General features: G+C 38.9%; 1 protein-coding gene across 2 annotated transcripts in view; it reads left to right on the top strand.

Annotated features, from left to right (window-relative positions):
• The window catches only part of EYA3 (EYA transcriptional coactivator and phosphatase 3), an 85,898-nt gene that overhangs the window by 65,447 nt on the left and 4,076 nt on the right, over positions 1-16,375 (top strand). For both annotated transcript variants that reach the window (XM_006173706.3, XM_006173707.3), the window contains 6 exons: positions 759-848; positions 2,953-3,011; positions 5,003-5,163; positions 7,457-7,571; positions 8,541-8,662; positions 14,701-14,801. In XM_006173706.3, the coding sequence (XP_006173768.1) occupies positions 759-848; positions 2,953-3,011; positions 5,003-5,163; positions 7,457-7,571; positions 8,541-8,662; positions 14,701-14,801 (648 nt within the window). The remainder of the gene's footprint in view (positions 1-758; positions 849-2,952; positions 3,012-5,002; positions 5,164-7,456; positions 7,572-8,540; positions 8,663-14,700; positions 14,802-16,375) is intronic.

Here is a 16,375-nt window from a genome sequence, read left to right as displayed (position 1 = left end):
ACATCAGTTTTGTTAGAGGGATGAGTTGTGTTTGAGGGATTGGCTGTATATTTCTATACTAAATTACCTTCAGGACCCTATTGTTTTTAACTTTCTATGAATACATTTTATAAAAATATCTGCCTCCTTTGCTCTCCTACTTTTACTCCTAATTATTTCTTATCGTCAATAATATTTCTGTTAGAAGTACTTTCCAGTGGCTTTTAGTATCTAGGCTGGCAAGCTGACATAAGCTCAAATGCTGTATAAAAAAAAAAAACTGGTTATCACAGTATATAAAAAAGAGCATTACAGCTTTTAAGTGAAGGGTTCATAGTCCATTTTAAAGCTAAGTGCATTGATTGTCCTTCATATATTTTGACTCTTCAGCCTTTCTTTACTTAATTTTTGGTTGTTGAGATTGTCAGATTACTGGCTTCTGGTGTTACAGTGTGTGTAAGAACATAATGGGTGTTACAATAGCAGTATTTTAGCAATAGTTAGAACTTCTCCTGAAACAGAAAATTTCCCCCAAAGTTAAGTGTTCTTTTTTTTTTAAGTGGTCTAAGTTTTCTAGAAACTAAAGTTCTGAAATGTTTAACTTTGCACAATCCCAAATTCTTATAACTATGAATGAAATTGCATCAGTGATAGTTAGACGCACTCTTGTGGGCCATTGTTGTTTTGGCCTTGACCCAAAATAATTTTGAAATATTTAAAGATCAGGACCAATGCTCTGAGTACCAAGTCAAGCAAATTTTCCCCTTACTGTTTTTCAGGACCCAACAGTAGTGATTGGCTCAGGCTTAACAATGGAAGAAATGATTTTTGAAGTGGCTGATACACATCTGTTTTTCAATGACTTAGAGGTAAGCATTTTAAAATTGTTTGTGTGCTACAGTGAAACATTTTGTTCAGTAACTATTTATTGAGCCTGTGTTTGTTGTATTTAGAGGAAATGTGGTCAGACAGGGTGGGTATGGAGAGGCCAGCTGGGCACTTAGGCATCCATAGTCTTGAAAGAATACTGCCTTGGTTAGGTCACCACAGTCTTGGTTCTGGGCCTCAATTTTATTGACTCAAAATTTGATTTTTGTTACCCTGTTTGGAAGTGACCTAGTTCTAGGGGAATACCAACCCATCGGGCAAAGCACTGATATATAAACCAACACTCTAATTTACTCATCTGTATTAAATACTGTATAGAAGGTGGGTTTGATTATTTGTGCTCTTCATTCTATTTTGACTGTTCTTCAGTTTTACCTTCTTAAAAGATAGTATCTTGATGTTGTCAGGGTTGTAAATGGCTGCTCTAACTCATTGTATTGTATTCATGTTGTTATTGTCCATGAATAGGTTAGCCTTGATCTCCAGATCATCTTAGAGTTAGGTGGAGGGAAACTAGGAAACATTGAGAGCTTCTTGGTGAATTTGTTTGGCTTTGACATTTGTAGTTCACTTTTGAGGTGAACATGGTGTAGTAGAAAGAGCACAGGACTAGGATTCAGAAAACCACAGGCTGCAAGTCCCAGGTTAGGAAAGTTATCGCCCCATTCTAGGCCTCAGTTAATCAGTTATCCTACACAAGTAACAATTGTTCTCTCTGAGGATGGGAATGCGTTGCTGGGACACAGAGGTGGGAAGGAGCAGACTTGTCACTTAATGTCCTTTTGAATTTTGAACTGTGTACTATATATATATATATAAAACCTAGTTGTTTTTTTTTTTTAACAGTGAAAAAGTAAAATAAGCTAGCATTCTATAAATATGAAGTAGTCCTCTTTTTAAATACGATCTAGTTCTCCTCAACAGACAGTTCACCAACAAATTAAATTAATAGGACTCTAAACTCCAGTACTTTTGTATAAGCTCCACAATGCTTTAATCTCCCCTCAACTTCACATGTTGATAAGTTAGGACATTATAGTTTTTATTCAGCAAACATTTCTTGAAAACCTACTATATGCCAATAATTGTTGCCAAATTGTATTTGTAATGATTTTCTAGACATAGTCCTCACTCAGGACTGAAAGTTCTGTGAAGAATTTGACCTGAATGTGTTCCTGCCCCCCAGGTCAGTGGTTCTCAACTTTAGGGGGCATAAGAATCACCTGGGGACCTTGTTAAAAATGAAGAGTCTAGGACTTCACTCACAGAAATTCTGATTCAAGAATATGCATTTTTTAAAATCTTCCCCAGAGGATTCTGATGCAGATGGACAACACAGCACTGCCCTAGGCGGTGTCAGAGGAGTGACTCTTGTCAGTCAGGCAGCGGGTGGCATTTTATGTCAGTAGTCATGTGGGCTTAGAGGAAAGAACCTTGGATTCAAATTAGAAGACTCAGGCTCCTTCTAGTTTCTTTCTACCACTCACTAGTTTTATGACCTTGGGTAAATCACTTGACCTCACTTTTAGAACATAAGGAGATTGACTTAGATGACCTCTTCCAATTCCTAAGTTTGACTTTACAAATTTCTGTTTCAGTCATTCTCAGTTTTGATACCACACATACTCTACCAGAATCTCTTTCATCTGCAAAAATTTACTGAGCAGATGCTACATAAGGACACTGGACTAGACCAGAGTTGTACAAAGGAGATGTAAGATATTGGTCATGCCATAAGTGGCCTACAGTAGGACTTACAGTCTGTTACAGGACTAGGCATACCTGACAGTGTACGGGAGCTTGTGCTGATACCCGTGGGCTGTTGGAAATATGAACTATTGCAATAAGAGTATAACTGAGGGTTGGGATGCTTAAGGAAGATTTTACGAGGTTGGAGGAACGTAAATTAGGCCTTAAAACAAGTTGGACAATAAGGGGGGGTGAGAGTGATCCTCCACACATTAGAGAGACCATAAGGTATTTTATCATCCCACCATTGTTTGTGGTATTTTTACAATATATCATGGTGGTAATAGCATGTCTCCTCCCCAGACTGAAATAATGTGTGGTTTTGTCTTTTAACAGGAATGTGACCAGGTGCATGTGGAAGATGTGGCTTCTGATGACAATGGCCAAGACCTGAGGTGATAAAAACCAATGATGGCTTAAACATTAGTGCACCTGTTATGCCCAGGTTCAGTGGAAAACAGAGATGAATAAGAGCACTAAAGAGCTCACAATCTATTAGTGGAGGTAGAAACAAACATAGTTAACGAAGGCATGCGTTCTGAGAAGGTGACAGTAGAAAATGTGATAGAATACAGAAAAGAGAGTAATTCTGAGGGGTGTCGAAAGCAGCTAGCGCCAACACTGGAGTGGCTTTCTCAGCACAGAGTACGACCTTGAAGAACGGGCAGCGTGATGGGATGAGAAAAAAACATTACACTAGTTTGTCTTTGGCCAGTTTTTTCAGTAAGGAAAAGTACGCCTCCTGATTAGTTAGTTTCAGAAACAAATAAGCATCAGGAATTTCACCAAGGAAACAATTGTGGGGGTCGGATGGTGTCAGGAATGATAGACAATCTTAAACATTAATATCACAGTGAACGCTAAACCAAGGAGGTCTCAGTGGCAAAAATTCCTGCTCAGTCTCCTCCTTTCTCTCTTGCCCACTGTCTTCTGGCCCAGTAGTCTTAGCTAAGAAGATCCAAAAATTTATCTTCCTTGTACTTAAAGACCTTTAGAAAAAACATTGTCACATCTTTTCACGTTAATTTGTTTTAATGAATTCTCAAATCCAGAGCAGAACTGGACATATCAGTAAGGGGCCTGGCCTTGTGGTACCGAGAATTGAAGGGTTTCACTTTAGGAGCAGCATCCAGTCCTGTATGTTGTGTGTTGCGTGGCCATGAGGGCGCATTCTTAAGAGATTTTACTGGCCTTTTTGGGAAAAAGCCTGGTCTAAAGCAGTTTATGATCCACTTTGAACCCTCGGTTTTTGTTTTTGTTTTAATTTCTTTTTTCTTTTATATGTATGGCTAACTAGTTATTACCGTCTCATGTCTTGGCATCTTTATTCTCTTCAATATAGAATCTCACATATAATTGAACTCTATTTTGGCTTTTGATTGAACCAAGTTGTCTCTAATTCTGTCAGTCATTTTTTAAGTCTTTATTTAGCAAGTATTAATCCCTCCCTGCCTGTTTAACTGTATTAATTATTTCTATTGCTGTGTAACAAATTACCCCAGAAGTTAGTAGCTTAAAACAATTAACATTTATCATCACATTGTTTCTGTAGGTCAGAAATTTGAAAGTGACTTAGCCAGGCAGTTCTGAACCAGGGTCTGTGAGATTGAAATCAAGAGAGCTGGAGCTCAAATCATCTAAAGGCTGGATTGGAGCTGGAGGACCTGTTTCTAACCTCTCACATATGGCTGATAACAGGAGGCCTCAGTCCTCACTATGTGTCCCTCTTCGTGTGACAGCCGACTTCTTTTAGAGCAAGTGCTGCAAGGGAAGCTTGGTCTCTAAGTCTGACACCATCACTTCCACCACATTCTGTGTACTTTCAAACAGTCCACACCCAAAGGGAGCAGAATTAGAAAAGAGGAGTATTAAAGAATTTGTGGACATTTTATAGCTACCATGGTGACTCATGAACTTAATAAACTAGTGAACAGGTTGCTGAAGATAAACACCCCCATTTTCTTACTATTATTAGAATTTGGGTTAGTTCCTTCCCAAATTTTTTCAATTTTTTTCAATTTCTCCTTTTTACATAGTTGCAGTCATTGCATACGCAAAAGTTTTATATCTTTTTTTTTTCACTGTAAGATAATTTTTTGTCATTAATGAAAAGATGCTCAATTTGAAGCTAGCCTCGATGGGATGCTGATGCTTGAATTGTTTCTATCTCTCTTTCCTTCCCTCTCCATCCTTTGTTTGATAGAAGTAATAGGGGTAAGATGGAGGACTAATGAAAGATAGACTCTGACATACAGAGATTAAGGAAGAAGACTCCCAAAGCCTTGATGTCAGATGCCAGGAATAGGATAGAGAATCCCAAGTGGCATTCACCCCAAAAACTCCATGCAGTGTAGATTTTAATTTTCATCATCCTCTCTCTTTGCAGCAACTACAGTTTCTCAACAGATGGTTTCAGTGGCTCAGGAGGCAGTGGCAGCCATGGTTCCTCTGTGGGTGTCCAGGGAGGTGTCGACTGGATGAGGAAGCTGGCTTTCCGCTACCGAAAAGTGAGGGAAATCTATGATAAGCATAAAAGCAACGTGGGTGGTAAGTGTGGCATCCAGCCAGTCCAGTTTTCTGTTTCCTTCTGATTTCCCATTTTCTTTTCCAGGAATTCCTTAGAACTCCCTGGCTTATGAATTTGTGGCACAGTAACATTTTAACTCTGTATTAAAAAAACAAAGTTTAACTGAAACCCTTGGGGAGGAAGCTCTGCATTTCTCATGGACATCTCTTAGCATAACTTCGCCAAGTTCTCTTATTCTTTTTAGACAGGTGCCTTTTTAAGGGAATTGTTTTCCATAGATTATGTTTGATGACATGTATTTTACTCTAGAGTCACAACTATTGTCAGTCATATTTAATAGCTTGCCATGGTTTCTGAATGATTTATGTAACCATCAGGACAAATCGGGTAGAAATAGGGACTAGGTTTATAGTGGATGGAAAACTAGGTCCAGGATTATGGATTAGCAGTATCCATGTATTATGATTTGAAGGACCTTGGAAATTCTTTCTGCCTAGAAATATCTCAAATGTCAGGTGCCATTTTATGCCTAAAATTCTATTATTTAGAATTAGTTAATTAGTTACAGAATGTTCAGATTAAAAGAAACATTAGAGAACTACTCTGAATCCCTTGTTTTGCATTTGATAAAATTAATGGTACATCATGAGGGTAATGAGGGCAGGTCACATAGCAAGTTAGTGACCATACCACAGCTGGAATCCACATTCCCCAGATCTGGGTCCAGTGCACTTTACATTCATGCAGTTCCTTTTTAAGTGATATGCCTTTGTGAGAAAATATTGAAAACTATGAACCATCACCGTCAGACGCCTACTACATACACACAAAACATTGTCTGAAGTTTCAGGGATGCCCCAGACTGCCTCAAAGTATATTTCCCTAGGTCAAGAGAGCGCTCCTGCCTGCCATACCACCACAGTGTGGTGCAGAAAGTAAAAATAGTATGGTGCATTCCTGTTACAGCCCTCCAATACCAGAAAAAATCATAGGCATCTGGCTTTGGGAATCTAATTTACTTTTTTGAGATTCCCCTTTTTATTGCTTTTTTTTTTCCCTTATGATTCAGAGCCAGTACTTTTTATTTGGGCAACTCCATGTCTTCACTTTTCCTCTCTCACAGACGTTAGCCTTTCTTTTGTTCGTTTTCATATACAACCTACATGTCTGATCCTTTCTCTGCCCAGTGAGTGTCTGGACCTGGATTCCTGAAGAAAGTGACATATAACCCTTCATGAGAATCCCCCGACTCTACCCTGGGGAATTTATTAAAACTAATGTCCACTTGTATTTTGTAAAATACCAGTTAACAAAGTACCACATCATATTATTAGTTACGTATATGACCCATATGTGCTTATGTATATGCATAGTGACAAACAGATACTGGTTTGGTTTTTGTTTTGTTTTATCAGAAATGTTGAAAGTGATCTAATTCAAGGCTTGCATTGTGAAACCAACAATCTGAAAACAAATTATACGCAGTTCTATTCAGAGAAAAGCCTTCTGTTTTTATGGAGTATTGGTAATAGAATACAGGCTCTCTTTTTCCCTTCACTGCAGAAAATTCAGTGCCAGATTTATTATTAGAATATTATAACTCAAGTGTCCAGTAACATACTTCCATCAGATGAATTCTGTTTTGTTTTATGCTTAATTATCTGATCTTAAAGCAATGTTTTAGTCTCTTGTGAGCTGGAATTGTTTCAGAAGTACAGTACAAATAAATGATATCCAGAGAGTTGGTTATTCAACCTGGAATCTCAGGCTGATGTGTTCTGAAGGGGGTGAGTCATCGTGGGAGCTGTGTTTGGTAGTGGAAAGACTTCCGAGACCAAATGCCACTAACTTGCTATGTAACCTTAAGCAGCCCCCTTTCCTCCCTGGGCTTTGGTTTCTTTAGAAAGAGATTGGAAATGCTGCAGACTTTTCCAGCTGTAACACTAGTTTTTTTCCCCCTTTGGTTCTTGAGGTTACATCTAAAGCAGTGCTACTCGAAGTATGGTCCTGCATAATTCTGCAAATTATGTTACTGGTTGGTGATGAAAGGAAGAGCTTGTGCCAGAACCTAATCAGTGTTTCTGTCAGCTGATTTTATTTTTGTGGGCTGTACCACCCCTAGTGAAATATTCTGATGAAGAAAGTCAGAAAGATACTTTAGTAGGCTGCTCTAGGGTTTTACCAAGGAGAGAGATGCTCAGTAGAATATTTCAGTGACTCACACCATTTCTAAATTGAATTTAGAAGTTGCACCCTTGATGCTAGCAAGGATATGTTGTCAAATGATGAATGTGTCTACTTTTATTCCCAAAGGCCTCCTCAGCCCCCAGAGAAAGGAAGCACTGCAGAGACTAAGAGCAGAAATTGAAGTTTTAACAGATTCCTGGTTAGGAACTGCATTAAAGTCCTTACTTCTCATCCAGTCCAGGTATGGAAATGATTCTTTTAGATCTCATCCTCCCAGAGATACACTTTCCTACCCCAGTCCAAGATAGGCCATTTCCTAAAACGAGATATGGGACAGGGCTGAGAGGAGTCTAATGATGCAGGGAAGTATCAGGTTAGATGGGAGGCACGGTTGTTTCACTCTTAACAGCACACCTTCAAGTTTTTGAAAGTTTTTACTTTTTGTTCACAAAATTATACTCAGTAACCCAGAATCTCCAGCCCAAAAGATGGGTGGGCCTGTGGTGATGACATCAAAATATACATGTAAGAGATATGTCACAAGTATCCTAAGTACAGGTAGCTCCAACGAAATGTACCAAAACCTACTCAGGAAGGCAGGATCCATTAAGCAAATTAAGGAGATTTCAGCTTGAAGCTTAGAATAGAAATTGAATATATACTCTTATTCGTCCCTCCCTCAAAGCAGGAATTCCAGATCCACAACCTAGTAGACCAGACAGTAAAACTGGCACCGAGGGGTGGATATCTGTGAAAGTAAAGGACCTATGAAAATAATGTGTTTTGTGGAATTTATGTTGCTACTGTGTGAAGAGCAGAAAGGACTTAAATCATATCTCACTTAAGGGCTGAGTTATTTCAGATAAAATAGTAACGGAAGCCTCGTTGTTTGTTTTCTGGAGTGTGCCGCCAGTGACATGGTGGTATTTGCTAACAATGCAGTGAGCCAGAATGGTCAGAAGGGAAATGAGACGAGAATCAAGGTGCTCCTCTGTGTCCACCATACTCTCTGTCCTTTAATATGGAAAATAAATAAACCTGAGACAACTAGAGCAATAACTGAACATTGGCACTGAACAAATACCATACCAGGCACTTAGAGGTTAATTTTTCACAAGTAGATCCTACAGACAAGACCCATTTGAATTCTTATTTCCAGGTTGGTTTGATTTCACCTTTTTCTTTTATTTTCCTTCTTTTTCCCTTCTAGAAAGAATTGTGTGAATGTTCTGATCACAACAACCCAGCTGGTTCCAGCTCTGGCCAAGGTTCTCCTCTATGGACTAGGAGAAATATTTCCTATTGAAAACATCTACAGTGCTACCAAAATTGGTATGGTTTGTATTTGTTGTCTGGCCTTACAGTAATACTTCCTACTTAGGATGTGCTTATTATCTACTGGTCCCACTTTACATATATATATCTGTAGTTCTCACTGCACTCTTCTCCTGTTATTACTGATGAGGCAGTTCAGGCTTAATGGTTATGTAGCTGCTCAAGTCTTCACAGCTAGTAAGTACATAAACAGGATTCAAATCCAGGTCTGTCGGACTTAAAACGTATCATGTTCTGTTCTTTTATAATATTTGAAAGAGCATATCTAGTTTAGAAATCTACTTTTGCCCCATTTCAAATTCCTCTTTCACAGAGAGAGCGCTGTAGTGTATAGTATAATCAGAAAACTAGATTAAAAATAAAGGACTAAGCTGTATACTAAAAAATGCTTAGATTGGAGGGGAGGATATAGCTTGGTGGTAGAGTGCATGCTTGGCATGCACAAGGTCCTGGGTTCAATCCCCAGTACCTCCATTAAAAAAAGAAAAAATCTAATTCCCCCTCAAAAAAACTTTTTTAAAAAAAAAAGAAAAAAGAATTTAAAAAGTACACTTTGGAAACTTTATTTTTTAAAAAATGGTTAAATCCCTCATGCCAATTAGGATGGCTGCTATCAAAAAAACAGAAAACAACAATTATCGGTGAGGATGTGGAGAATTTGGAACCCTTGTGCACTTCTGGTGCAATTATAAAATGGTGCGACTGCTATGGAAAACAGTATGGTGATTGCTCAAAAAATTTAAAATAGAACTATCGTATGATCTAGCAGTCCCCCTTCTGGATATACATACCCAAAAGAATTGAAAGCAGATCTCAAAACACATTGGCAGACCTGTATTCATAGTAGCATTATTCACAATAGCCAAGAGGTGGAAGCGACCCAAATGTCCATCGAATGAATGGATAAGCAAAATGTGGTATATACATACAGTGGGATATTATTTCAACCTTAAAATGGAAGGAAAGCCTGTAACATGCTACCACATGTATGAATCTTGAAGACATTGTGCTAAGTGAAGTAAGCCAATCACAAAAAGACAAATGCTGTGTGTTTCCACTTACTTGTAAGGTACCTAGAGTAGTCAGATTCATAGAAACAGAAAGTAGAATGGTGGTTAACAGGCTTGGGGGAAGGGGAAATAGGAGGTTTTTACTTGTGCGGATAGAATTTCAGTTTTGCAAAATGAATAAGTTCTGGACAGCTGTTGCAGTGTGAGTATATGAAATATTACTGAAAATGTACATTTAAAAATGGTCAGGATGATAAATTTTATGTTATGTGTTTTTTAACCACAATTTGGGGAAGGGCGGAGAAAAACCTGAGGACTGGGATTCAAGTCCTTACACATCTCACTTACTAGCTCTGACCTTAGGGAAATTACTGTTATCTCCTGACCCTCAGTTTTCTCATGTAAAATAAGAAACTAGTAGAGAGGTTTTGAAAATCAAATGAGACTGTGTATGTGAAGATACTTTTTTCTCTACAAATGTTTTCAGTACCAAGTATATGAAATAGTAGGTACTCAATAAATTAATTAATTGGCACCAGGTTTATAAAAAACCAACATGTTCCTCTGAGAAGGCAGCAGAATGTCTCACTCTAATCTTTATGTGCTGTACATGGTCCAGGGAAAGAGGAATATGACAGCTATCTCTTTACCTGCCCCGACCCCCCCCCCCCCCCCCGCCCCATACCCTTTATGCCTACAGTTCTTACTCCCTTTTACAGGAAAGGAAAGGGTCCTAGTTTGGAGATGAGTGGTGATAATTCATTTTTTAATCTACTACATTAAAGTGTCAGGCATTGCCAAGGCACTAGGACTATAGCAGTGACAAAATCCTCTGTCTTCATGGAACTTACCTTCAATCAGTGGTGCTAGGATAATTGGGTTATCCATATGGGAAAAAAAGCAGAATTGTATTCCTTCTGTATGCTATTTGCAAAAATAAATTCCAGGTGGATAAAAAATTTAACATGAAAAGCAAAACTAATTTTTTTTTAGTTTACTTATTTTTAAACACTAATTTTTAGAAGAAAATATACAAAAGTATCGGTATGACCTTAAGGTAGGAAGGGGTCTCATTTAAGAGACCTCGTAAGTAGTATTTTAAAAAATGATCATTTTGATTGCATGAAGATTTAATTTTATATACAATGAAAGATGATTTAAAGTGACAAGACAAGCCACAGACTGAGAGAAGATATTCGCAATACATTTGCTTGTTAATTAGTATACCAAATTTATAACAAACTCCTGCAAATAAATAAGCAGCAAACAGCATAACAGAAAAAAAGGCACAAACCTTGGAACAGCCAATTTGCAGAAAAGGAAACCCAAGTTGTCAGTAAACATATTTGAAAAGTGTTTTAACTTCACTAATTAAGAATCTGCAAATTAAGGAAATGCAAATTAAAATATGATGCATTTTGCTTTTATCAGATTGACAAAATTTAAGTCTGACAGTGCCAAGCTTTGTCAAGGAAATGAGGACTCTTATGCTGGTGGAATTGAAAATGGATGTAACTCTTTTTGGAGAACAGTTTGTCAGTGTCTAATAAAGTTTGAAATGTATGTAACCCTATGATCAAGCAGTTCTACTTTTAGATATGTATAGTTTAGTGCAGGGGTCTGCAGACTATAACCCACATACCAAATTCTGCCCACTGCCTGTTTTTGTAAAGTTTTATTGAAACAGAACCAAACCCAATCATTTCCATAGCTACTTTCACACCATAGTAGCAGAGTTGAATAGTTGTAACAGATCATATGACCTCCAAAGCCTGAAATATTTATTGTCTCTTTACAGAAAAACTTTGCCAACTCCTTCCTTTGAGTAATTCTCATTTGCACAAGGAAACGTATGCAAGGAAAAAAAATTTTTTTTGATGCAGTCTTGTTCATAATAGAAAATAATTGGAAACATGAACCTGTTCGTGGACAGAAAATAAATAAATTGATATATTCCAAATGATGGAATACTACATAGCAATTAAAAGTGAATAAACTAAAACTGCTTACATCCCTAAGGATTAATATTAAAAACAACAATGAACACAAAAAACACATTGTGGGTAGATATGTACAGTATGCAAAATTTATATAAAGGTAAAAAAAAGTTCACCACAATGCTGTACATTGTTTATGGATATATATGCTCCTGGAGAGAAAGGAGGGGGAAGAAGAGCATCAAGTAGGTACATGGGAAGCTTCAAATAGATCTATGCTAGCTTGTTCTTGTATTTTTTTTATCTAAAGTGTTAAGACAAAGCTGGGTTGGTGGTAGGTATACAGGCATTTATTTTTATTCTCCTTTTTTCTGTCATTGAATTATTTCATTTACAAGGGATTTGAAGGGGGGAGGGGTGTACCTGAAACCCCCCCTTCAGATTTTGCTGTTGCTGCCACTGCTTTATGATACATTTCATAAGAACCCAGTGCAGTCAGTAAGCCTTCCATCCCTGAAAGGGAGGTTTCTGTAGTGCTTATTATACTCAGTCCTGGCACCCAAAGGTGCATCACACTAGTGGAAATGACTTTATTCCTTCTGACAGCAAGTGTGCTTACTGGGTGATCTTCTCATTTCGTCCAGAGCTAATTAGCAAAGCTGCAGTGGTACCTGGCACCATGGTAACCACAGTGAGAGGCTTGAGGCTTTTCGTCACAGAGCTATGAAATGAGAGCGAGGAGAGGAAGTGTTTGTTTGGTTCCTCTGAAATGATTTCAGAATTCTAGTTCTCTTAATGGCCACTCTGTGATCTTGGACATTGAAGAGAATTCTCAAAATCATTTCTGAAAATGTCAGAAGTGTTTTTGATACAGGAAACCCAGGAACCTGATATTCTCCAAAGGTGTGGTTGGTCTCACAGCTTCAGTTGTTTGACATTTGGTGAGCTAACTGGTCATTGGTCTCATCCTCCTGAACAGAAAAGCTCATCTCCAGGACTGTTTTGAGAGTATAAAGTGTATTGGAATTAGTTTTTCATGTAGCTACTTCTTTACTCTGAACTGTTAATAACTCTCTCAGTCTCTTAATCCTTTTATTTTTTTAACTTATTTATTTGGAGGGGGGAGGTAATTAAGTTTGTTTGTTTATTTTTTAATGAAGGTACTGGGAATTGAACCCAGGACCTTGTGCATGCTAAGCACTCTAGCATTGAGCTATACCCTCCCCGCTCTTAATCCTTTTAGAGAAAACATTCCTAATTGTATTTCATCCTTGATCATTACGTGCCAGGACAATGAAAACATCTCTATGTCCCTGTCCTTTAAATATGAGATATCCCCTTTGTTGGGTCTTAGGGGAAAATTCTAAAATCATACTGACTTAAAAGTTTTTTTATAGATCATAAATTAGACTGTGAGTCCAGCAGAAGTTGACTTAGGTTGTAAGGATGTAATAATGGTTGGAATGGAATTAGACAAAGAACTCTTTGACACATAATAAAAACGTATTAAGAATTCAGTATTAGTTGAATTATTTAATGTTTAAATTGGGGCTGAAGACATGCACTAGAGTCATCCCCTGAATCATTTGTGAGATCAGTATTTACTCATCAAACATTGCCTGAATGTCCGATAGGAATGTAAGGCATGACAGTGCTGTTGTAAAATAGAAGCACTGAAAGGGACATGAGTGCACCTGAGTCAGGGCTTGTATTAAGAGTGGGAGACTGAAGCCCCAAGTGGACTGGCATTTGGTCCAGGTGACTAGTCCCCATGGCTAAGGTGCCACCTGGGCTGGGGATGTCGTAGACTTGGAATTGCTCAGACGTGCCAATCAGGACTTCTAAGTGTGGGTGTATAGGTTCTTGTCAATTATGATGTAATCATCTTAGGTCTGTGTATTTGTATATTTATTACAATAGTTTTCCAGCAGATGGCAGTCGAATGCCTTGAAGAAGAAGACCTTTTTATTCACACGGAACCCTGGTGCTAAGTCACTGGATCTGGCAAGAAGAAAGGATGAGGTTAATGTAGCAGGATAAAAAAAGCGAGCAGAGTTAGAGCCTTGCTTAACTGAAGAAGGTGGCAGAAACAGTAAATAAAATGTAGGAGACGATGAAGGAAGAGCAGGAGAAAAAATTTCCTTTTTATTTATTTATGCAAATCCAGTGTCTTTGCCACAGCAGTATCATCTGTTCATGTTTTAGGTGTTGGTTCCAGGTAGGATTTGAATTTTGACATGTGGCCATGGTTCTAAGAACGACCTGCAGTGGATTAAAATCACCTATTTCCCAAGGTCAATTTCAGTGATACAGTATCTCAGTTGCACTTACAAAGTATAATAGTGAGGAGATTCCAGGTGGACAAATGTTGCTGCCACATCCATTGGTGATCTGGGGTGCCTACCCCCTGACATAGGCCTGCGCCTGGGACTGTTTCTGGGAAATGTGGAATTGAAAGGAAATGGCTGTTTGTCTGTTGCTTGTTGCTAAACAGTAATCAGGAACCTATGCTTCCACTTTTTCTTACTGTCACAGTTTCCCCTCAGAAATCCTCCTTTCATTATGGCACAATGACCAGAGCCTAGACTTGGAGCCAGGCACTCAGAATCTAGCTACTAGCCTGTATGTGATCTGGGGCAAGTCATTCATCCTTTGGGTCCATTTTCATCTGTTAAAATAGCGGGTGGGATCCATCTCACCAGATGATTTTGAGAATTAAGTGAAGGAATACTTTGGAAACTGCTTGGTATGCTGTAAAGTACAGGAGGGAGGTCGTGTGCACGGCATTTATAGAAACTCCCCACGCTAAGATCTTAATCTTAGGGACTTCACCTCAGTGTGAAAGTTAAAACCAGAACCTAGAGAGCACAGTGCCTAGAAAGCCTGTTGCTGTTGTGTGTGGCACGATTTCACGTTCTTTGGGCAGAGGTCTCTCACTGCCACCCCTGCTCCCCACCAAGCAAACCATATGGGCTGCCAGGGATTTTGTCTCAGCACAGGCAGGTGAACCTAGCAGCAGCCCTTTTCTTTGGTATTGAAAAAAAGTTAGGGAGGAATGGCCTAATAGGAAATCTCTTTTTCTCATCAGGTAAGGAGAGCTGCTTCGAGAGAATTGTGTCGAGGTTTGGAAAGAAAGTCACATATGTAGTGATTGGAGATGGACGAGACGAAGAAATTGCAGCCAAACAGGTAACCATGGTAGAGAAAACTGTCTATGTGGGAATGCAGGGAGCAATTAGAAAAATGGTAAAACTCAGAAATCTTAGCTATCTGTTGTGCATTTACAGTGTTTTCTCTTCCTCCTCATCCTCTTCCATTTTTCTTTGAAGAAAAAAAGTTATTTTTTCCCCATTTGGAGTTTCCTTATAAGTTGTTAGATCCTTCCCTCCCTCCCTCCTCACTACCACTCTAAAATCTTTGAGTCCTGCTACAAGGATCCTTATCAATAAACCTGATGTAGGCCGCATCTTCTGTCTTTGTCTTAGAGGGCAGTGCCTTCTCAAGAGAAAGTCCTTCCTGCTCCTGAGCCCTGGAAAGATTGTTGTTAACCTCTTCACTATTCAGGTCCCAACTCTAGGTCCTCCCTTCTTAATACAGAAAACAGTAGATGAAATGTCTTGGCTATGGAATCTAAAATCAGGCATTTCACATCTCATGCATTTATTAGCTTTGTGACTTTGGACAATCTTACTTTCTTTGAGAAGTCTTCATCTACCAGATGAATTTACAGAAGTTTGTTCCCTCTCTATCCCACTTTTCTTCCTGCAACTCTGTTTCTTACACTTGGAGGCAGTGGGTTGCCTGCTAGGGCCATCTGGCCTGATTTTCTCCATGCAGTTAACACACAAACCTTCAGCAGCTGTGAATGAATTATGCGATTGGTAATCATGTGGCCTTATCATCGCATTATGTTTCATTCATTCACTTTATGTAGCAATTCAAGGACCTTTATTTATTTCATGTGTTATCCCTAAAGCTTTGATTCTAAAGCGCTGTTGCCCTCTGGGGAAGACACTTGTGGATGTAGGCGTCAGTGCTTCTTGGTCTGAAGAAGAAAGGAGCAGGGGAGATAAAAGAACAACTCAAGTCAGTAGCAGAGTTGGTGTCTCTAAGCTGATGCTTGTAATCATCTGCTGTAGAAGAGACCCATTGGAAATGCCTTAGCGCTCTATCCAGGTCAGTCTCCTCCCTGTGAGGGATCTTTTCTGCAGCCTCTTTGACAGAAGGCTTTCTAGTCCTTGCTTGACTATACCTCCAAGGTTGAGGAGACTGCTTCCCAGGGATCCTGTTCCACCGTGGGGTCCACCAAGCTATTTGGATGTTCCTCCTTCCACTGAACGAAAAGTTCTCTAATTTTTGCATCCTGGTCCTAGTCTGGCACTTCTGAGCACAATGTAACAAGTCTGCTTCCTCTTCTGTGTATTAAAAGCCTTTTAAATACTTTGTACAAGCAGCAGGCTTGAAAAAAACACTGAGCTATGTAGCACATGTGTTGTAGGACCTCAGTATTCGAGGTAACTTGCAACCAGTGTAAACAAGACCGTCAGTAAAGCTCATCTCCATCAGCTTCAGAGAACATGGTTTCCAACACCCGTGTTTTTGAAAGCCCTTCTTTGAAACGTGGCTTCCAGAATGGCACACGTATTCTGGACATGATTCTGATTACATAATATAATGGGATGATTATTTCCTAGATCTGTATGTTCTGCATCTTGGTCATGGACAAGATTTGGGCCTTGTAGCTCAAAGCCTTATAGGAAGCT

Source organism: Camelus ferus, chromosome 13 (assembly GCF_009834535.1).
Source record: "Camelus ferus isolate YT-003-E chromosome 13, BCGSAC_Cfer_1.0, whole genome shotgun sequence".
In the NCBI taxonomy this organism is placed as follows: Eukaryota; Metazoa; Chordata; class Mammalia; order Artiodactyla; family Camelidae; genus Camelus; species Camelus ferus.
Note: the sequence above shows the minus strand (reverse complement) of the source record. Positions and strands in the feature narration are given on the sequence as shown.